Source organism: Stegodyphus dumicola, chromosome 4 (assembly GCF_044657685.1).
Source record: "Stegodyphus dumicola isolate Sdum_Otavi_A_Nest chromosome 4, ASM4465768v1".
Classification (NCBI taxonomy): Eukaryota; Metazoa; Arthropoda; class Arachnida; order Araneae; family Eresidae; genus Stegodyphus; species Stegodyphus dumicola.
The window spans coordinates 86455250-86470151 of NC_140771.1; the positions used below are offsets into that span (position 1 = coordinate 86455250).

Genomic DNA, 14902 nt, shown 5'->3' on the forward strand with positions numbered 1-14902 from the left:
TTTCCCAGCAATAAATTAAATTTATTGAATTAATGAAACGTATGTTGGGAAAATTCCATTCTCCTAACTCTAATGATTCTCAGAATAATTTTTTTTATTACATTTTATTTTTTTTTCTTTCTTTTACTAAATTTCATCTGAGTCTATGGTGGACATTTATAGATTTTTAGATGAAGATTCAAGCAATATTTGATCAGTTACTATTAGTATTTGACTTCATTTTATTACATCAATAAATGATACATTATCCACATAAATACTATGTACCTTAATTACTTTATTTTCATCATATTTAAAAATACTTTAATAAATACAAGTTTTCTTCTCTACTAGGGATTTTCTCAGTATGAAATTGTAAGAAAATTTAAAAATGAAATTTAGCCAAAGAAGATAAAATTCAGAATATCCAATTAAATGCTAATATATTTTACATCAGAATTGTATAACAAATAGTTGATTTACCTGAACCATGCAATTGTAAGTGAGTTAAAGTTAGTTTGGAGTTCCTTTGAAATGGTGTTTGTCACACAGTGTGCAAACCTCCTGATTTTAAGATTTCAAGGTTGGTGGCTATGGATTAATTAATGATTGACAGTTTTGTGTTCTGGCTAGTAAGGAAGAGGTATTTCATGTGCTTTTTGTATTTTTTGCAGATATTTTAAATTTTAAATCCCAGTATGGGAAAGGTTATAGCTATGAAAATGTTTAGCCAATGTACTAATTTTTAATAATTTTGGAGATGCAAGAGAAGAAAGCTGTGTTAGATTGATCGATGGAAATGGATTTGATTTTATCTAAATGCTCAAAATGTGCAGGTGCATGATTAGTAAAAAAGAAAGGGAAATATTTATGAATATAAATGGAGTTGCTGAAAACAAGAGAGTGTGAACATGCATAATGTTGGTAGAAGAGATTTAACCAGTCATTTGAGGATTTTTGATATAAGATTATCAAGTATTAGTTTGAAAGTGTATGAATAAATTGAATTAGAGAATTGGGTAATCTAAAGACACCTTTTAGCATGCTATCATTTAGTTGTAAGTTAAAGACACCTTTACTTCTTTTTTTTAGCATGCCACCATTTAGTTCCAGTTTCCACGCTATGTCTCCTAGAGTTGTAATCCATTAGGAAACACTGCACAGAAACTTATCAAACTGGTCATTTTCAAAATTACTTACATGAAAAAGACATTTTTGCCCATTGAATCCATAACCATATATTTGTGATTTTCACTTGTTATTGTGATGCATATATTTACCATGTCACTTCAAATGAAATTGGAATTTAAAAACTTACAGTAAATCTTGCTTAGTTTGTTTTTTAAATTTCGTATTTGTAATTTTGTTTATAGTATTTATTTCTGTGTATATAGTTAAGATTTAAGTATTTTGCCTGTTTAATTTATTTCTATTAATGCGATCTTCTTTATATTAATACACATTAAAAATGCAACTTCAAAATTTGAAGTCATAACAAAGTGCTGATTTTATTTTTTTTTATTTTTTATTTTTTTTGTAAAATTAGGTTTAACTGCTGAAAATGCGCAGGTCGGCGGCATTGATCCATTTCGACAGGTTTGGTCCCGTGACTGCGCTTTGTTCTCTGCGGGTTTTTCCTTAAGGCAACAGGGTGCTTTTGCTAAACATTTCTTATTCACAATTTCATACCGTTTTCATCTATCCATTCTTTCTTGTGAACATGAATGAAAACACCATTCATGAAATTAACATTTTGGCATCCTCTTTTAAAAATGATAGACGTTAATTAAGCGCTATAGTGAGGTAAGATTTTTTTGTGACTTGTGTTGTTTTATATGAAGCATTTTTATTCCTTTTTTCATATTTTGGGGGCAGAACGCAGCAATATTTTTCCTCCTTTTTTTTGAATATGTCAATTTCCATAATTTTATTACATCAAACAGTTTTAATATTAAGATGAGATGACAAGGAATCAGCAATATTCCCTTAGGTAATTATTCCAACCAAAGGTTGCAATTCATTTGATGTAAGATTTTGTTCACAAGTCTCAATACACATCTAACTTTTAAAATCACAAGTAAATGAATCGTACAACAGTAATAAAAGAAATGCATGGTCCCACGTTCGTCTTTGAAACGCTCTTTTACTCCAGACAAGAACAAAGGCTGCACAGCCATTTCCATTTGGAATCACATTTTTAATTTCATGAGGTGGTTATCTAAACACAAGCTTTCTTTGTGAAGAACATCTTTTTCTTAAGAGAACAGGATAGCTCTTGGCCTTAATTCTCAAAAAACAGGATAGCTTCTTTCAGCTCTTGGCAAATCATAGCATCCCATACTATAAACAGAAAAGAAAGAAAATCTCATTATGTAAAAAACATGGTCATGTAAGTGATGTTTATAAAGACCCTTACCAGCAGGAAAGAGGTCAGACCAAATTCAAATAGCGTAGAAAAGTATCCAATTTCAGGTAACTGCCAAATGCAGTGGCATCTTTAACAAGGTATTACCAATTATTTTTGTAAATACTTTTCTTTTTTTTTTTTTTTTTTTTTCAGTGGATGTACATTGTACCTTTTCTGATATTCTTATTCATATCTGGAGCAACTGGACCAGAAGCACAAGGCGGTGGACGTTGAATACAGTGTAAAAAATTCCATTTATTGAAATTTATCGATTCATTTTAACCACCTAATTTGAAAATCTATCATCAGTCGAGAGTTAGACCAAACATATTATCTATCAGGATGTATTTTATTATTAATCATATCAAAATTTAATTTTTCTTAATTTAATTAAGGTACATCTTGTTGCATATATTAAAAAAAAAAGCCTTGTTAAAAATAAAGAAATATTCAACTGGCCAGAACTATTTCTTTTGCAAATATTCATCATCATGATTGACAAAAAACTCAAAATTTTCATTACATATATATATAATAATATATATGCACACACAATATACATAAAATAGAAACATTAAAATGTTCATCAAATCAATAACTAAAGGTTGTGAACTGAAAGGGTGATAAGTTATAGAAAATTTACAAAAAAAGGGGTAGGCCATTTACAGCTCATATTTCATCTAACACCTAAACCCACAGCAATTTCATTAATAAAAAATCGGATGTGTACCCCACATGACTTCCTTGTTAGACACATGGAATATTAAATTATACACATTTTTTCCTGCATTTCATTTAAACTTATTTTCTTGAATTTCATTAGAGATATGTCTTGTTCAATTAATTCAGTTCTCATTTTGCAGCAAGGCAAAAATACATGAAAACTCAAAATATCTTTATTAAAAATTGAAAGATATAGAAAAAGATAAAACACTAAATACAGTTAAAACAATTAAAAAACAAATTTTACAATTAAAATTGCAGTTTCTATGCAAAAACATGCCAGTAGGAAAAAAGGCAGAGTTTTTTGGGCACAAAACTAAGTTTCCTTTTGGTCCCACTCAGCAAAAAGGCATACCATTTTTGCCAGCATGTAATACACAAGGTTTTAAAAACTGGGTGTGTCTTATATGTCGATACAGTGTTTTATACGTCGACACGTGGTTTTTTATTGCATTCATTTCTGGAAATTTCCTGTATTTGGAGTTACACGATTGTCATGGGATGGTGTGAAAACAGAGACAATGAATAAATCATTTATTTAAGAAATTAGTAATGCCGTATTTTTTATGACATTAGTAATGCACTGGATGGTACAGAGGGCAATTTCTCATATGAGGATTCAGATGCTGATTTAGAAGAGGTTCCAAGTGACTCTTCAGCTCTGGAGATGAGTATATGGGTTTTGACAAAGATTAAAAGGTGTTCTTTCCCAGATAGATTGGGTATTTGCAGAAAGTATTACTTTGTATTTGTATTACTTTATATTTAAAATACTGTAAATTTATTATAATAAACAGTAATAAAAGTTTTATCCTTCGAAAACAAGTATAAAAAAAGGGGGTGTCTTATAGGCCAGTGCGTCTTGTACGTCAGCAAATATGGTAATTCACTATTCTAAGTTTCAAATATAAACAAATATGGCTGCTATGGTAAAAACAATGAACGAACTTAACTTTTAAATTGTCCGCAATTTTAAAACTAATGCATGCAGATTAACTAACATAAAACCCTTAACCTTCCAGCATGCGCGCTTGGGAATTTTATACGAGCACAGGCATGTCGTATTTTTTACGACATCCGTTATTTTACCGTTTTTGGTACGAAAAACAACAGGAATGAGAGAATATTGATAATAAATTTGTTAAGAAATAAAATATTAATCTTATTATTGCAAAATACAAATGATATCACATTCAAATAAGTAAATTACTTTTAAGTTCTTATGTTAGTGAGATGGAAATGCAATGATGTATTTCATTATAGAAAATTTTAAATTTATTATTTAATAATTATATTTTAAAATTGAAACTAATTTTAGTATTCATGACAAGACATGACATGAAAGACAAGTATAGACAATAAAAAAGGAAAACACCTCGGTAGGGAAAAAAGTTACTTCTGCAAGGAAAATTTACTTCTTACTGCTTACAAAAACGCACTTTAAACTAACTTTAATATTTTTATTTATTTCTAAAAAATAGAAATAAAAAAATAAGGAATGGAAATTGCTATTGTTCTCCCATTCAAAGGTTTCCTTTTCTTCATCAGATAATTCTTGAAGAATACGAGCAAAATCAGCTGGTTGCACATATTTTTTTGCCATGAAAACTGATATAAAATTTACAGAGTCAAATGTATTCAAATTAAAATTATACATGGCAATTAATAACACAAAATTACAATATTTTAGAAAAAAATATTTTCCGAATTTTAAAACACGACTACACGCGTGTCTTAACTTTTATGAAAAAGCTGTCACATAGCACAAAAGCCCAGTTAAAAAAAAAGTCAAATGACTTCCTGTTGGCACATTCCATGATGTGAGGAAGGGTAGAAAGGAGGAATAGAAATGGTCTTCAAATGTCTCAGCTTCGATATGCGAAAAATGTGCATTGAAAACTGAATTTGTCGTAAATTTTGCGCATACACGTGTGCTGGAAGTAACCAGAAGATAAGAATAACATAATTCAATCATTATTAAAGCAAAAAACATGCAATTTGCCAACATATAAGAAAATAAAAAGGAGCCGAGTAACAGTGTGGGTATATATAAATATATATACTTTTGGTGTGGGCAATTGCAATCAAAATAGATGGTGCACAACTACATGCTATAGCAGTCCTATATACAGTACAAAGTCTGTAATCAGGACCTCAAAGCCACAAACTTTTTTTGTATGCTTTATGCATGCACGTTTAATGTTACGCATGGGCGTTTAGCACAAAAAACAAAGCAACTTAAACAACTTGCATTGAAAGAAATGTTTAATAAAGTAAACAAATATTGCAATTGCTGAAAAGCGTGATGATGGCACGTGTATTGGGATTTAGCTACTGCTTGCTGCATGCAGAGTATGGTGGTGTCTACGAGATCTAGATAGCAGAAAAACATTTAGGTCCAGTATTATGTGCATTTATGTACAGTACATATTTTAACTACTGCATTTGTATTTTAGTATTTAACAACAATATAATAATAATAGGATTTTTTATAATATTGGATTTAAAAGGATTATTTTCCTTTATTTCTGAGTAGGAGTTTTTTGGTATTTGCCAACCAATCTCTCAAAACATTCAGTTTTATTTCCACCTGGCTACACTTGATACCCATATTTAGGAAATAGTGCAAATCTATTATTGGTGTTATTTACCAGAATAACTACTTAAAATGATAGAAACCGGGGATAGACATATTATCAAAGTACAATTTTTGAATTTTTCTCATATTTTGGGTTAAGAACATGTTAAATTTCAGGATTATTTGCACAAAAATATTTTCCTTTTATTTCTGTCATTTATATTTATTATGGTATAAGCATTTAAGTGGACTAAATTCTGAGTGATAAAGTAAAATGTCTGTTAAATACACCCGTTTCTTTACCTACACTAACTATTTTTTGAGAAATTTCTCTCTTCTTATTTAGAAAGTTGTCTGAAAAAAATGTTAGATATGCATTAAAAACCTAAACTTTTACACCATATAATTCACAGTATTTCACAGAATATTTGTGGAAAGTTTCATAAAATTACTGGAATGCTATTTTAAGTTAAACTTTTTTCCTTCACAGAAAAGTTGAAAGAATTAAGTCTTTTTTTGGGAGGGATAGTTTAATGTAATGTAAATATAAACAGAAGAAAAAGAAAATGTTGTCAAGTATGAAATTTAATTTGCAAACCTGATCTTGTTCTCGAACACTTAATAACAAATAGAAAGGTTTAAAATCGTTCGAACATCACCAAAAGTATTCAAATGAAAAATTTTCATTTAAAGTTATTTAGAGAACTCTGTGCCTTTCGATATCTGCTTCTGGGTTCTTAAACAAAAACATCAGTTCATGCCATAGAACAAGAACAGCCATAATTCTGCTTCTAACGACTGGGAGTAGTCTTTTGGAAGTAAAGCAGTCTTAAATAAAAGTGGTTTTGACAAACTTTATGTATAAGCTTTAAAATAAGGTTATCATCAAAATTGAAGATTACATCATGGTCAGATATCTTAATTTGTTTCCTTTCTTTCTTGTTTGGCATTTTCACTTGCACAGACAACACAAGTAAAAGTGGATGAGACACCGGAAATATTCACCACTGGTTGTACAGGTATAATCCAGCTGAACTAACTGTTCAGTTGTGCCCCAATTTTGAAGGACACCACAGAGGGCAGTCCAAGGGGTTTCTACTCCTCCTGAGAGGACCCTACCACAACCTCAAGACGGCTTTTTGGCTTTGTATTTTGGGTGCCCCTTTGCCACAGAGATATTACGTATTTACAAACACCCATGTACCAGCTAGGTGGCAAACCCAACACAGCACTTGTAAATTTGATGTAAATTGGGAAAACTGTATCCAGACTGAACCACTTTGTTCCAAAGGAGGAAAGAAGTTGCTTGGAATTGCCACATGCAGAATAAAACCAGTCGCCAAATTTGTTACACAGGTTCATGGAAATAGTGTCACAAAATGCAAAACTAGAATTCAATAAAAAATCTTTGAAGATAATAGGAAAATATGTGGACATTCATATGCATATATATGTACTGTAAATACAATAATACAGTAATTAAAGTGTACTTATATTGTTTGCACCATACAGGGAATATCAGAAATTACTACAGTCTAGTTCTGGGATTCCCAATTCTTTCATCAACTTCTTTTAAAAGAATGTTTTTCTTCACTGACCCCCTCACATTAATATACAACATAATCATGATACAAATAATTGCATATAAATAACTTAGATAATAATTAGGCACAGAATATAAATAAGTTTTGAAAAAAAAAATAGATTATTAGACTAATTTTAAATACACAAGCAAGTTTTCAGGCACAAAATTTTAACGCCAAAAATTTGGTGATGTCTGTGCTTGATGTATTGATGCAATGTTTTTAACCCTCTCATCATTATGGACATAATATTCTATACAGAAGAGTTACTGACTTGAGCAAAGCCTGCTTCCACTAGGTGAAAAGTCAATAATGTTGATTCGGTAACAACTTTAATTTTGGGATGTTTCTCTCGGATGACTTTTCAAATCCAAAATGAACATACCAGCGTGTTTCTAATAACACTTTATATAAATAAAAAAATTATCAAATTTACCTATACATTTTTTTTAATCAACGGGATCTTGATAATGCCAATCCATGTTTGGCCATCGACCCCTTGATCATCCTGAACACTGTTGGGGGAAACCCTGGTCTAGCTATTGATAAACGACCATATTATTTCAAAGAAAATGCTTTGCTTGATTAGTAGAAATTATTCAGTAATTAAAAAAAGTTACCATCATGATATACGGAATATTAAGGTTAGGTTAGGTTATTTAATTATGGCAAGGCCTCGAGGGCTATCTGCCTAAGAGGAGGGATGCCTTCGTGGATGACTTTCTAAGGAAAACTGGCTCGTATATGCGTTACACATGGGGAAAGCCACAAAAACACCCATGCAGCCAGCCTGTTCACGGGATTCGAACCTCGGACCGAACTACCAGTGTTCAGCGACTTTACCGCTCGGCCGCTGGTGGGTCCTACGGAATATTAAGTAATTGAGAACTGAATTTGTAGGATTCAATTGTAAACAGATATAAGAAATTAATCCTTAAAACAAAAGTGAATTAAATGATAAAAAAAAATCAACAAAGTAGACAAATTAAATATTATATGTGTTATCAGATCATCCAGTTCTTCAATTAATTCACTGACTTTTCCCTTCTTCCATATCTGAAAATCATTCATTGCAAACTGCTTTTACAATCTGTATCTTTTCTCAAGCATCATTTTCAATTGATGGTAATTCTTTAAAATTGCTGATAACTTCTAGCCACAGCTAATACCAGCTAGCATTTTTTATTCACAAATTAAATTTTAGACTTGGACAAATGATATGGAAACAATCAAAATAACATATATGTGCAAAATAAGGTTCTGAAAATCCACACTCAGCAAGGGTTTATTTTTGGCCTTTTCAAGGAACAGCCCAAAAAATGTATAAACAAAGCCATATTTCTGTTTGATATCTCAATAACTGATAAATAGAAGTAATGAAAAAGTTTTAAATTTTGAAATAATATAAAAGTATATTTTAAATTACAATTTAAAAGTGCATTCATCGAGATAAAACATGCCCTAATAGACAATTTCCAACATTTAATGTTTGCTCACTTTATAATCAACAACCTTCCATTATCGATTTAATGAAAAAGAATTCTACTTTATTCTATTCACATTAATGTCGCGGCATTTAGGATAACTTTAATAGTTTAAAATTAAATATTTTCCAATTTAGTTTTAAAAATATATACACACATATATATGCAAACATTTTATTTTATTCCCACTGGCATACTTACTGCAACTACTGCTTCTATCTATTACAAATGCATGAAACACAAAGGTTCATAACGACTGCCAGAGGCTACAGAAAAAAGCAGTATAAATTAAAATTTCTAACATAAATGAAAGCTAAAAATCTGATCAGATCTTTACTTTATTGTACAAATATTCAATATATGGGTGTATCAAAAAGTTCCTGGGCTGTAGTCTATTTAGAATAGGCACTTCAATGTTATTTCCTTCCATTTTGGCTTATCTCATAAATATGGTAATGGCTACCATAGCAGATGGTCAAGATCTCTAATTTGGTAAACCCTATGCGGTGATAACATATATTACCAACATAAACAAGGGAAGGTTTTACAAGACCTAGATGCTTAAAGTAACAAGGTATAACTTTGTACAAACATGGAAGGGGCTGATCTGACTGGTGCAGCCAACGTGTAAAAAGGTATTGGCACTTGGCCTATTGTTCACAAAGAACACCAAAGATGCCTGGCACCCTTATGAAGTTCAATTTATGTCAAAAATGCAGTCTTTATCTAGATTATTTAAGGGATGCTCATATGAAGATGTAAGTGAAATTCGTATAAAGGTGCTAGCATCCTTTTGCAAGTCTGCTTTTGTTCTTGGAGATAAGGAATGCCTGGTATCCTTATAAAGTTTAATTTATACCATGAACAAGACAACATTCATCAAGATTCAGAAGTCAAACAACAAAAATCAGTGTTATATGAAAATTTTGAAAATATAACCCTGATTTTTGTTGTTTGACTTCTGAATTAGTATTTGTTCGGCATGTTATTGTGTCTTAATTTAGCAAGATGTTGAGATACCCTTGTGAAGATCTGAGTGAATAGCGTCTAACTTAAATAAAGGTTCTCGCACCTTTCAGCAACTTGGCCATTGTTCATGAACACACAAAGAGTGCCTTGCATCCTTAGGAAGATCACTTTATACAATAAAGAATGTAAACTTCATCAAGATCCTGGGAAAGTGAATATCGTCTGACTTGCATAATGTGCCAACATTGTCATGAAATCGTCATAGATGTAGGACATGAAAATTCTCCACTTTTATTCTAAAGACTAAAGAATTATATCTATCAGTTACAAATTGCAATGATGATTAATGTTTTATCTGTTTTTATACAGGTGACAATGTGAAATTACTATACTGGTGCCTTGGAAAATTTCCAACAGTTCAATCAGCACCTGGGTAAACACTAACAAATGATAACATACAGCCATAATGACCTTTAATCTTGATAAGGCACTATACCAAAAAATACCACTTGCTGACACTGAGAATTGTTATTTTCATGATTGAGAATTGTCACACATGTGGGGTAGTCTGCAATTATATCGTGGAAAGATTTTAAAAAATCTGATGTGGACACCGCACGACTGCCTTACGACCTATTAAATTATACATGTTTTGTGCATTTAATTTAAACTTATTGCCTTGAATTTGATTAGAGATATATTTCTCATTCAGTTATCCCTTCACAGCAAGGCAAAAATACATAAAAACTCAAAACCATTAAAAATTGAAAAATATAGAAAAACATAAAATACCAAGTACAATTAAAACAGTTAAAAACTATTAGAATTTAAATAAAGTTTCTATACAAAAACAAGCAACTCAACCAGCAGGCAGATTTTGTGGTACACAAAACTGAAAGTTTACTTTTGGTCCCATTCAGCAAAAAGATACTGAAGGTGCAGAAACTGAATTCACTATTCTGCTGTTTCAAATGTAAACAAATATGTCTGCTCTATTAGACTTAGTTGCATTTCAACAATTTTTAAATTGTTACTTCTACAACCATTGTATGCAGATTAACTAAAGGCATAAAAATCTTAACTGGAAGATAAAACACCATAATTCAATCATTTTTAAAGCAAAAAATGCACGATTTACCAATATATAAGAATAAAAAAAAGCTGAGCTCACCGAGCTGAGCATATATATATATATGCTTGGTGCAGCTGAATTTGAACCAAAAAGAGAGGTGCACAACTACATGTTAGAGCAATCCTATATACAAAATTTCAGCATTCTGAGGCTACTCATTTTTTAGTTATGCAAGATGCAAACATCATGGGGGGGAAAAAAACCCCTCTTCTGAATCCATTTTGTACCAGGGGGAAAGAGTCCTTTATTCTGTCCTTAGTACAGATGTTATACAAAAACATCGTTAAATTGCATTTGATAGTGGTCAAAATGAATTTTGTCGAAATACAATACCCTAAATTTTTCACGATCACAATACTTACTTTACTTCTTACAAGGAAATAAAAAGGAATTTAATGTGAAATTTTCTGCTAAACTGGGCAAATCATATAGAAATTAAAAAGGCATTAGCAAGCTTATTTAAATGGGGGAAAGGGGGGATGTTGGAACCAGAGCTTCGTTGCACAAGGTGAGTATTTTAAAGGAAATGATACTCAAAATTAAGTAAGGAATGTAGATTTTTGTCAACTGAGCTAGTTTGGGAACTTTTTGATACACTGCTGTATGTTTCAATTACTAAGACATGAAAGAGCTTCCCACACTTAAATCCATTAAGTTAAATATTATATGACAAGGGGGAAGAAATTTAAGAGACAGAGAATCAAGACTGCAAAACATTTTAAATTGATTTTAATGCAGACATAATAAAAATAAAGCAGAAATGAAAATTAAGTGATTGAATGATTGCATATCAAACATATGAAAACAATGATTTAAAAAGAATTACATGCCAATACTTCCACAGAAGAATTTTTTTAAAAATGGCACACTGCTATTTACAAAATTATCCTAAACATACATAATAATGGATATCTTATTTACACACATTGCTAAAATATGTCTATGACAATTTATAATGTTTGTTTCGGATTAAATGCGTTCTGTACATTTACACATGAACAATAAAGCTTTCTTTACAAAGGAATTATTTGGCATTCACTTTAATCTTCCTGTATCCTTCTTTTTTATTGTCTAACATCCAATCAGCCAAGTACTGAATAGGATCCCCTGGCCTAAAATAAATATTAAAAAAAAAAAAATATATATATATTAAAAAGTGTAACAAACAAACAAACAACAACAACAACAAAAAAAAAAAAAAAAAAAAAAAAACTGTATAACTTTACTTTCCTTCATTCTGAGATAAGGACTCAACTCTTTGGAGGGACTTTGCTCTTCTCCCCTCTAAGGTTTTGAATTTGGATTGTGCCGCCATTGGCAAGCACCGAAAAGGAGGATTATGTATCTTTGGAAGTGCCTTGGTATTACATTAATGCAGTAAATATTAGGCTTGTAATTCTTTTTATGCTTTATTTAAAAGAAAATATTTTAAAAATCATATTATCAGGTGTTTATTTTGAAGAAAGGAAATGTATGCTCCTGTTATAAAATGGCAGCCCACCTATCAAAAATCCGACTTATGCGAAAATAAACATTTGGCTGACAATCCCCACATCGACTGCCAAAATAAAAAGTGATGAAGACAGACAATCCATGGATACATTCAAGATAAGCAAACTTCAATGTTTGATGATTTGTTGTTGAATCATTTCGGAACTAAAGGAAAAGTTAACAATTCTGGTTGCCTTGACCTAATTTCATTTCCACTGATCATCAGGATTCATTAAATATAAGAATTAAAGTCACAGTGACCTGATTTCATTTTTGTTGATCATTGAAAGAATTAAAATATTCTGTTTAAATTCTTTTATATGAAGTGTGATCACCCTGATGATATTGTACGAGTTCTTAGCATACTGGTTCATTCAGAACCAAAAGATAGATTTTAAAATATTGCTACAATTAAATGAAGAATTTTGTGATAGCACCAGCTACTTCGGAATTTTAAAAAATAACATTTGAATGAATATTACGCATGAAGTTGTTCAAGTATTTTGTTCTACTTGTTTATACAAGTTTCACTTATATTTATACAAGTTTATACAAGTTTGTTCTACTTGTTTATACAAGTTTCAATATGTTAATTATGTCAATTAAATGTTAAACATAATACACTCATGTCCAAAATTATCTTTACATACCCAAAAATGATGATATTCAATGAAATATCGAATCAATGTGATCCGTATTTGCAGGGAATGTGTGAAAACCAAGCCTAATTAGCATTATCCAATCAAAAGTAATCAAACGGTTTGTGATATGCAAATCTAGGCGTTACGTCATCCAAGGGTGAATCAAGCGCTTTGCGCAAACTGAATATTTGAGTGAATTTCTGTAACATAGCGTTTGATTTCAGTGTGTAGGGACTCAAAGCGGTATGTTATGGCTTCGAAGTATCATTTGGAAAAATCTGTAAAGTGGCGAATTATCGGCCGTTTAGAAGCAGGGCAGTCAATCATGGAAACAGCCACATGTCTGAATATTTCAAGACAGACAGTCTCTAAGCTACGGAAACAATTTCAAAATGATGGAAGTGTTGTAAGGAGGCCTGAACAAGGTCGGAAACGAATGACAACTGCTTCTGAAGATCGGTATCTGGCATTAACTGCCCGTCGTAACAGAAAGGCTACTGCTCGCCAGTTAAGTTCAGAGCTTGCAGCCGCCACCGGAACTGTTGCATCACAGCAAACAATATACAGAAGGCTTAATGAAAAAGGCCTTTATGCCAGAAAGCCAAGGGTATGTGTTTTACTGTCTTCACAGAAAAAGAGGGATCGCTTTAATTGGTGTAAAGAAAATCAAAACTGGACTGAACATCAATGGTCCCATGTTCTCTTTACTGATGAGTCGCGGTTTAGTTTAACTGGTGATTCTAAACGTGTTTACATCTGGAGGGAGTCAGGGACACGAAATGATCCCTCGAACATTGTGCAATGTGACCGTTTCGGTAGTGGAGGTGTGATGGTATGGGGTGGAATAATGATCGATGGACGTACGCCCCTACACGTGTTCAGCAGCGGATCTGTGACAGGCCAGATATATCGAGATGAGGTCTTAGATCCTTATGTAAGACTTTTCAGGGGTGCATATGGACCTGACTTTTTATTTATGGATGATAATGCCCGTCCACATCGAGCAAACCTCGTTGATGAATTTCTTGAAAGTGAAGACATTAAGCGAATATCTTGGCCACCAAACTCTCCTGACCTTAACCCGATAGAGAACTTATGGGACTACCTTGGAAGAGCAATTGCACGTATACATCCTCCTCCTAGAGATGTAAATGCTCTGAAGACGGCATTGCTGGAAGAGTGGAGATTAATTTCCCAAACTGTGGTTAACAATGTTATTTCCAGCCTTAAAACACGTTGTGATATGTGTGTACAAGTCAGGGGAGATCATATTCCATATTAAATTCGTAAGACTTAATTCTTTTTCTGAATCATTCCTTTTTTTTCTTAACTCTCTTTGTCACACTTTATTACCATTTTTATTGTTTCATGCTACAATTTTATATCATATGAGGTGATCTTCAATTTTTTCTTTTGCATTTATGTGTCATCATGTTATGTATGATTCCACGAATATTCATTAAATTATATGTCATAGTCTCTGAGAAATTCGTGAATTTATGCATGTAAACATAATTTTGGACATGAGTGTAATACATAATAAAATTAATTACATGTCAAACATAATAAATGACTCCTTGTTTTGGTTTGAAAACAGAACAACAGAAAAGGGTACAGAAATTTAAAGTCTCAGGTTACTATATTTTGCATTAATGCAAATTATTGAAAGCATCCTATAATAGTTTATGATCTGAAAATGGTATTGCATATTTTATACGTTATAAAGTACTGCATATTTTTTTCAGAAAATCAACAGAAAGTGATGTAAAATGAGTTATTGTTTTATTTTTTGCTTTTGATTACGTGTACTAAATCTACATAAAAATATTTAAAACCCTATATATGTTGGCATACTAAAAGTTTTAGGTGTACATTTCAAGGAAATTTAAAAACTTTCATTTTAACATTTAGCAAA

General features: G+C 31.5%; 2 protein-coding genes across 4 annotated transcripts in view; one reads left to right on the forward strand and one right to left on the reverse strand.

The window, feature by feature from the left end:
- EMC10 (ER membrane protein complex subunit 10) overlaps positions 1–2850 on the forward strand; it is a 55062-nt gene extending 52212 nt beyond the window's left edge. For both annotated transcript variants that reach the window (XM_035369033.2, XM_035369032.2), the window contains exon 8: positions 2540–2850. In XM_035369033.2, coding sequence (XP_035224924.2) covers positions 2540–2620 — 81 coding nt within the window. In that variant the 3' untranslated portion in view covers positions 2621–2850. The remainder of the gene's footprint in view (positions 1–2539) is intronic.
- The window catches only part of LOC118197515 (uncharacterized), a 54097-nt gene continuing 41297 nt past the window's right edge, over positions 2103–14902 (reverse strand). Inside the window, exon 4 of one of the 2 annotated variants that reach the window (XM_035369031.2) lies at positions 2103–2319. In XM_035369031.2, the coding sequence (XP_035224922.1) occupies positions 2268–2319 (52 nt within the window). In that variant the 3' untranslated portion in view covers positions 2103–2267. Of the gene's footprint in view, positions 2320–11567; positions 11968–14902 lie in introns of those variants that run through there. The other variant, XM_035369030.2, reaches the window with a different exon arrangement.